At 38.2% G+C, this 8,523-nt stretch overlaps 1 protein-coding gene across 3 annotated transcripts in view; it reads left to right on the forward strand.

Annotated features, from left to right (window-relative positions):
• The window catches only part of LUC7L2 (LUC7 like 2, pre-mRNA splicing factor), a 57,099-nt gene extending 49,360 nt beyond the window's left edge, over positions 1 to 7,739 (forward strand). Inside the window, exons 9-10 of one of the 3 annotated variants that reach the window (XM_007466607.1) lie at positions 2,618 to 2,809; positions 6,457 to 7,739. In XM_007466607.1, coding sequence (XP_007466669.1) covers positions 2,618 to 2,809; positions 6,457 to 6,634 — 370 coding nt within the window. In that variant the 3' untranslated portion in view covers positions 6,635 to 7,739. The remainder of the gene's footprint in view (positions 1 to 2,617; positions 2,810 to 6,456) is intronic. The other 2 variants (XM_007466608.1, XM_007466609.1) reach the window with 2 other exon arrangements.
• The last annotated feature ends 784 nt before the right edge of the window (positions 7,740 to 8,523 follow it).

The raw sequence follows: 8,523 nt of genomic DNA on the forward strand, positions 1-8,523 counted from the left end.
CCCGCGTCCCCTGCATCGGCAGGCGGACTCTCAACCACTGCGCCACGAGGGAAGCCCTGGCAGGTGGATTCTTAACCACCGCGTCACCAGGGAAGTCCCCTGAGCCTTTCTCATGAGTCCATGCCTACGCAGAGTGCCCGTTCTCATTTTTTTCAAATCCTACCATTCCTTATTCAAATCACATCTTCTCTTTTGAAACCTTGTGAGTATTCTTGACTCTGAAGAGTAACTGTTGCCCAAGAACTTTTTCCCTGTAAACTAGAGCATTTGTTGTTACGAAAGAAAAACCTTATGTTTCTATTAGATGTCCCTTACTACTTTTTAGCATGTTTCAGCGGTATTTCTGCTTTAAAACACTAAAAAGCTAAGGCATTAAACAGGACCAGTTGTGTCAGCTTATATTGTTGTTGAGTTTTTCAATCCAGGATGAGAAGTAGAAATATTAAATGACAATACTGTTCTTTTTTACCGGTTCGTTAATTCAAGCTTCTCCCTTTGTTGAAGAGAGATTTAAACTCTTTGTACATAGAACATCTTTAGATATTCAGGCCAGAAATTTAGTTTCTATTACTCTAGTCCAAGCCACTTCTTACCTCACTATTTACAGTAGCCTCTTAAGCAATTTCTTAATTTCTGTTTCTGTTGTCCACTTTCCTTCGCCTCAGTCTGTTTTTTACACATCGGCCAGAATGAGTTCTTTAAAAAGTGAAATAAATCATATCAGCCCTGTCTTCAGACCCTCTAAAGGTCTTCCATTTCATTCATAGGAGAAGTTGAAATCCTCACCATGGCTTTATAGAGTGATCAGTGTGCCCTAGGGTAGTTACAGTTTATTTTTTGTCTCAGCATATTTATTAATAGCTCCCCCTTTCCCTCTGTATAATTTAATGTTGAGAGCATCCTGGTTTGAATGACAAAGTACTTGGTCATCCTGTTTGTTAGACACCTGATATTACTCTGCCTTTTGCTAATTTCATTGCAGCCCAAAGGGTTTCTTCTGTTCTTTTGACATGTTGAACTTTCTCTCACCTCAGGGCCTTTGCGCCCATGTTCCCTCTACCTGAAGCAGTCTTCTCGGAGCTGGCTGATGAGCTGATTTCCTTACTTCATTTCATCTTTGCTTAAATGTGATTTTATATGAAAAGCTTTTCCTGCCTATTCGATACAAAAGATGACCACCTCGTTTCGTTCTACATTTTTACCCTTCTTTATTCCCTGACCTATCTTTATTTACTGCCTACGTGTCTGTGTAGGCCTCGTTCCGGAGTATAAGCTCCCTGAGGTTAAGGACTGTACTTGCTGCTCAGTCTCCCCAGTTCCTAGAGCAGCGCAGTAGGCACCCAGTAAATGGTGTTACTAGACAACTAGTAAAATGAAATTACGTGCTGGGAGAAATAATTTGTTATAATAGCTCAAAGTGAGTGATAAAATATCATTTGATAAAAACTTGTATGGAATGAGTTTTATCTTTTCCCTCTGTTTCTTTTCAGAAATATTTAATTGTGAAAGTACTCTATTTAGCTGTGGTTGATACTAGGTCCACAATATGTCCTTTCTTTGAATATAATGTTGATATAAGCTGAATAGTTTTAAACGTTAACAAGATAATCATTTGAAAATTAACTCAGTTTGTAAATTACATCATCTGAATTAATGTGCTTTTGAACTTACTCTTCTCATAATTTGATTAAATACCTCATTCTTTAAAGTGACTTAAAATTTTTAAGAGAGCTTTACTGAGGTTTAATTTACACACCATACCATAAGTTTACCCATTTAAGTGTGCTGGTTAATGACTTTCAGTAAATTTAAAGTTGTGCAGCTGTCACAATCCAGTTTAGAATGTTTCCATCACTTTTAAAGTGGCTGTTAACAAAATTCATACCTTTCTTGCCCGTTGTTTTCCCTCAAATGTTTTACGTCCTCTATATATGCCATCCCCATCCTGGCTGCAGACACAATACACAAGTTAGTTTTGTGACCCAGTGGAGGCTACAGGTGTTTTTCCTTCTCTGTACACCTACAGAAAGTAAATAAAGTTCTCTAAAATGATTTATGCAGGTTAATTTTTTCCTCCCAAATAAATTATGTACTACTTGAATAGAGAACTGTCTTAACTGTTTTGATTACACTGACAAGGCACATTGTGGGCATTTAAACTTATTTCAATGGTCATAACCTTTCCAAGTCAGCAAGTTAGTAACTTTATCCTAAACAATATTCTTTATCATGTGTCTCCTTTCTGTCCATGTTCATCAGGGTACATACTTTGTTTCTAAAGTGTACTAAAAAATCTTAGAAGTTTAAATGAAATTGTCCTTAAGGCATCTAGATAATACAATCCCTGGCATGTAGTAGTGTTACGGATTGTTTCCTTCGTAAAAAATATTCCTGATGTAAATTTATACAACACTGATTGACTTCTGAGAACTAATGTTTAATTTTTATTTCAAAATTCTAGTATGTAGTTATTAATATACCAGCAATTCATTTTAGCATAGATTTAGCTGATTTGAAATAGTATTGGCATTAAATAAGGCTACTGAGGGATAGTTTCTCTTTAAAGAGGAGGCTTTAGTAAGTGCCAACAAAGCTAAAAACTAACTATCTTTTGTAGATCCAGGTCCAGAGAGCATCGCAGACATAGGTCTCGCTCCATGTCACGGGAACGGAAAAGGAGAACTCGATCCAAATCCCGGGAGAAACGCCATCGCCACAGGTCACGCTCCAGCAGCCGTAGTCGCAGCCGCAGCCACCAGAGAAGTGGGCACAGTTCTAGAGACAGGAGCAGAGAGCGATCCAGGAGGAGGTACTGAGGTCCATAGGAGGATATGGAACTACCTTTACAGTTTAGACTTGGAATACTAGTGGTTTGAACTTGGCATCTGCTAATTTGTACACATTTGTGTGTGAGTGTATAACATTTTTTTTCCTGAATATATGGGTAGTTCAGAAAGAATATACTTATGAGCAAGAGTAAGAAATTGGAACCAATATGTGCAGAGGTTATTGCTTTTCTCTGCTTAGTGTGTCTTGGGAAAAAGTACTTTATGGGCAAATCATTTTAGGTACCAATACTGTTAGAGCTTTCCCAGTATGTATTGGTGAATTAGGGACTCTGAGAAGTCCTTTCATTAACAGTTGTCTGACTTACTGTTTTCTGAACTTCTTTGAGCTGGTGTACTTTTTCAGAGCAGACACATTCAGTATATTCTTGTTTATTCTGCACTATAGATATGCATTGTTATATACAGTTAGTTGGGCAGGGCAGGGCAGGTTCAGAATTTTAAAGGAAGTTAGACGTCATTGGCGTGAAAATTCAAAACATGCAAGGAGAACAGACCCAGGGTGAGGTATGTTTTAAGGACTTGAATATCTAATCAGGACAAAGGATTAGAATGTGGTGGAGCCTTAAGCACTCATGGTCTGTATAGACCAAGCTCCCCAAACTTCTCAGGTCCCATTATGGCCCTTAAGCCAGGTCATTTCTATGGAACAGAAACATTTTTTGAGTGCCTAGTATCTACTAATCTTAAGTTTTCTGTGGCTTACTCCACATAAAGTCCGTGATAAATTTTTAACAGCTTTCTGCAGGTTCTCCACCCCCCCCACCCCCCCACCCCCCCACCTAGCCATTCCCCGAAACTGCTCACAAACTGCGTTGGATAGAAGAGGCTCTTTTATTTATTCCTTATATTCTTGCCTTGTTCCAAGTAGGTTCCCTCCCCCACCCCCCAGCTTTACTGAGGCATAATTGACAAAGTTGTAAGACATGTAAAGTGAGCATTGTGGTAATTTGCTCTACATGTACATTGTGAAAGGATTCCTTCCATCTAGTTAACACCTCCATCACCTCACATATATTTTTATTGTTTTTGGTGAGAACATTTGAGTTCCACTCTTAGAAGACCAAGTAGTTCTTCAGGTGACTTTAAATCAGTAATAACTGTATACTTTCTACTGTATTAAAAGAAATAAGTATAATGTAGTTGAGCAGCTTTATTCAAGTGAGTTAGGACACAGGACTAATAACATCTTTGACAATAATGAGCACTGACAAAGTGCTAAACTGGGTATCAGAGTAAATAATACAGGAGCTTAGATGAGGGAAGTACCAGAGTAACCAAAAAAAAAAAAAAAAAAAAAAAAAAGGCTTCAGGGAATAGCCTAAAACCTAGAGTGGGTATAATCCGATTGGTGAAACCAGGTAGGAAAAATATTCTGGGTATTATAGGCAAATGCAGAGAATGAGCAGGGAATTTATGAGGGCAGAGCTCCGCATGGTGTGATTCTAGGCCACTTATCTCATTCTTAAAACTAGGCACACAGTACAGTGTCCAGAAAAATACATTTAAAACAATTCTTCAGGAATCTTACCTGCACTGTAAATTTTAAGAATCCTTTTGCTGGTTGATAGGTCTAGATAATTTCTCTTGTCAGCTTGGCTACCTGTCATTTTTTCTGATGTCTCTGAACTCTTAAATGTCGTTTTTGGTGGTAGGGATGGAGAGATGGGCATGAAGTCTCCTCTTCTGGGACCTAGTCCCTAAGGTTTCCTCTGTTAATGAAGACATATAGGGAATTCTTCCACCATACCACCTGACACCCCTCATCTGGTATTTTCAGCATGTTGTTAATAAAGAGGATTATTTTTGTAAAATTATTTCTGTTCCCAAGAGCACTTCTAATCTTGATACTCAAATTATTTTCAAAGCAATATTTTGTTTTTTTGCCCAAAATTAGCAGACAATTGCTACTACCAACTACAGTTACTGTATAAAAGAGAATATCAAGTTATTGCTACATAGTAGTCGAGTTTAAATTTCAAGGTAAGCCCCAGTTAAAAAGGTCTTTTATAACTTGCCGTTCTCCTGCTCCAACTGTGAGATACTGGTCTCCAATATAAGTAGATTCATACTGGTCTCCAATATAAGTAGATTCTCCTTGTGACCTTTCCGGGTAAGGACCGTTTGCATTTTTCTGCTGCGTTCAGACACATACAGTGCAGACTTCAGAGTCAGACTACTTGGATGAAAGTGGCCTTGGCCAAATTATCTAATTACCCCTCCTGTCTCTCCTTATCTACTTAGTAGAAGGGTGCCTGCTTCATCAGGATCATTGGTAGTTGGAGTGAAATACTGAGAGAAAACTGCTTCTGTAGTAAGGACACTGTAATCTCTGGCAAAATACTAGTTGATACTTAACAGTTGGTTGTTATTTCTCTGGGACTTACCAGCAATGCATGTCCTTATTCTTAGGCATCATCTGAATCATCTCTCTTCATATTCCATTCCTACAAAGACGTGGATAGGAATGTGCACTGTATGATTTAACACATTATTTTTAAATTAAGCTTATTAAAACCTTAAGTAGAATGCCAGAAATTGACATTTAATCTTGCAACCTTTTTGGTTTAATCCTTTTTAACTGTATTTCTAAAACTGGGTAGTACTTTTTCCCCTGCCTTAGAAGTTGAAAGTATTACTTAATGAGACCTCAGATCCTAATTCTGAACGTGGGTTAAGCGAGAGAATTATGTAAAAGTACCATGTCACCTGTGAAGAACCAAATAAATGTGTTACTGATTTATTCTAGATGTTGAAGGTATAGAAGATTCCGTATTAATTCTGATCCCCTGATGTCCTCTGGGTTTCCTTTTGATTGAATCTCTGGTATGAGCTTCTTGACTTGGGTATGGGAATGGAAAGGTGGTATTAAACAGTTACAGTTAATCAAGGTTTATTACAGTGTGATCATCTTTCTCTGTCTTCTGATTTTTTTCTGTCGGTTGAATGAGCTAACTCCGCAGGAATAAAGCAGCGTTTTAAAATAATAAATGGTTGCTTAAAGCCATATCATTGAGTAGTTCTCTTACCTGAGTGTTGGCAGACTGTTGCCTGCAGGCCAAATGTGGCTCCACAGCCTGTTTTTATACAGCCAGGGAGCTATGGATGATGGTTTTTTATATTGTTAAGGGGTTGACAAAAAGAAAAGGAAGAGTATACCACACTCACATGACCTGCAACACCTAAACTATTCATCCCTCTGGGCAGACAGCAAAGAGAAAAGGGTTCCTGACCCCTGTCCTAAGCCACTGATTTCCCTCTGATTGGGAATCTACATTCTACTGTATATTCTTAAAATATTGGATAACATCTTTAAGGTATTGTCTATATATTATTTTTATATTAAATATGTTTGCTATGAACTGGAGAAGCTTTAGGGTTGCCTCTGAGATAATGTCCTGTAAATCATTTTGGCTTATGGTTTTTGACCCTTAGCTATTTGTCTTCATCCATCTCCTTGTTTTAGTACCCTTATCAAATACAGTAGTGCTCTTTTCTTGGATGCATTCTGTATATCTTCAGCTAATCAGTACCTTAATATTTATCCGATTCTTTCATTTGGATTTTGGGTTTCCCAACACATTTTGCTCCTCAAATTAATATTTTTCAGATCCTCAAAAGAGAGATTCAGAGAACAAGACTTAGCATCACGTGACAGAGACAGGAATTCAAGAGACAGATCACCTCGTGACAGAGATCGAAAAGATAAGAAGCGGTCCTATGAGAGCGCTAATGGCAGATCAGAAGACAGGAGGAGCTCTGAAGAGCGCGAAGCAGGGGAGATATAATTAGCTGTGTACATATCCTCAATCCTTAAGCTTCCTCTGGAGTTACATACTATTGTTTAGTTTACAGCTGTTCAGGGTGACACAGTGAGCAGTTCCAGACACCGATCCAGCTAGGCTAGGTGTATAGCATCTAACTTGATCTGAACTTGTTTTCTTTGATGAAGCCTAAAACTACATCCATAGTTTCTGGTGAACTTGTAATACACTTCTGAAAGTACAGTTTTATATAATAAGATGCTGATGTCTTTATTCTTTCTAGTAGGAGTGATAGTGAATGAATTGTGTTACTTGCCTTGGGATTTTCTGAACATTTGTAAAATGCTGTCTTCCTTTCTCGTCCAAAAAAACAGCAACTTTGGGAATTTCTTTTTAATCCTTCTTCCTTTGACTCTGTATCCCCTGACACCTCTACCCTCTACTTGTAAGAGAAAGGGGTGCAGGGAAGCAATATAACTTCTGTTCTAAGGTTCTATTCCCATTATTAATTACTAGCTGATTACAGTTCAGAACATTTATACTGGAATGTGTGCTGGAGAAATTTAAAAATACTGGGAGTTTTGTTTGTCTAACGGTGCCTATTTTAGAGTGGGAAGTTGAACAGCTGTTGCATTACATGCTTTGCTTTTTTATTGAAATTTTGAAATAAAACATGTCTTGATTTTTCTGTTCTATTGAATAGCTATGTTCAGGATGTTTTGAGATGGGGGTGGGGGGGCAGGGACTCTTTCATAAGCACTTCTTGTTTTATTTTGTGTGTGTGAAGTATAAAGATTACACCCTTATTGTAAGAAATAATAAAATGAAAATCACCACCACCATTAAACTGTAACTTGTCTAGTAAATTGTCACTAGAACTACTTGCTGTGGCCATTTCTATTCTGTTACTAATAGTGCCTTACTGTGCAAGGCACCAAAGGAAATAAATATATACTTACAGATTCAAGATGAATTGTTGCTCCACCTGGGCCCTTGCTGGCTATATTCCAGCTACTTCAGGACTGTCTGTAACAACCGCTGTAGAGAAGGACCAGACCTGCAGAAGAAATCGAGTTTGTTTTGTTTTTCTTCACATTGAGCAAATTGAAATAAAAACATGGTGTAACCAGTGTAATGAGACTAACGATTTCTGCATTGAAAAGCTATATATATACCCACTCGTGTTTCAACAGTAGTTGTTAAAACTTGAGATTCTTGAAAAACAAGAATATAATGAAATAAGGGTCTGTGAGTGAGTATAGTTAAGATCTTTTCAAGGACTATTTCTATCTTCAGTTCCGTAAGTTTAACAAATTGGATGTGACAGGAACGTAAGCCTCAGAAACTGAAACTAATCATTTTGAGTGACATCATATTTACATCTAAAGGGGACAAACGTCAAGTTCCCCGTTTACCAAGTTGTGCCTCATTAAATGAGGTTTTCCTGCCATATTTGGTTCCACACATTCAGTTCATACAAAGTTTTATCTGAGACCCAGCTGCATCAGTACCCATTTATTTTTGGTTGCTCAGAAATTGTTATCTATTTTGTTCCCAGTGGTCTGTGCTGTTCTCTTCAATCCTTAAAAGCACTTTAGACTTAGTACCTTAGGGTGTGGAATGAGGTCCAAAAGGTTAAGCTGGTAGATGCAAGGAGGGCTGCCTGGAACCTGACCCATCATAGTGATATATGTGGAGTTAAATACCACATATATCTAAGTGGCCACCAACAAACAGGTCAGCAATAGCCAGTGAAGGACATCATCATCATCCAGGGGCTGGGCCCCATGGCGGGTCACCTCACCTGCATGTCCTAAACTGACCCCATTTTTTTTTTTTTTTTTTTTTTTTTTTGTGGTATGTGGGCCTCTCACTGTTGTGGCCTCTCCCGTTGTGGAGCACAGGCTCCGGAC

The sequence above is a fragment of the Lipotes vexillifer genome, unplaced genomic scaffold, assembly GCF_000442215.2.
Source record: "Lipotes vexillifer unplaced genomic scaffold, Lipotes_vexillifer_v1.1 scaffold71, whole genome shotgun sequence".
In the NCBI taxonomy this organism is placed as follows: domain Eukaryota; kingdom Metazoa; phylum Chordata; class Mammalia; order Artiodactyla; family Lipotidae; genus Lipotes; species Lipotes vexillifer.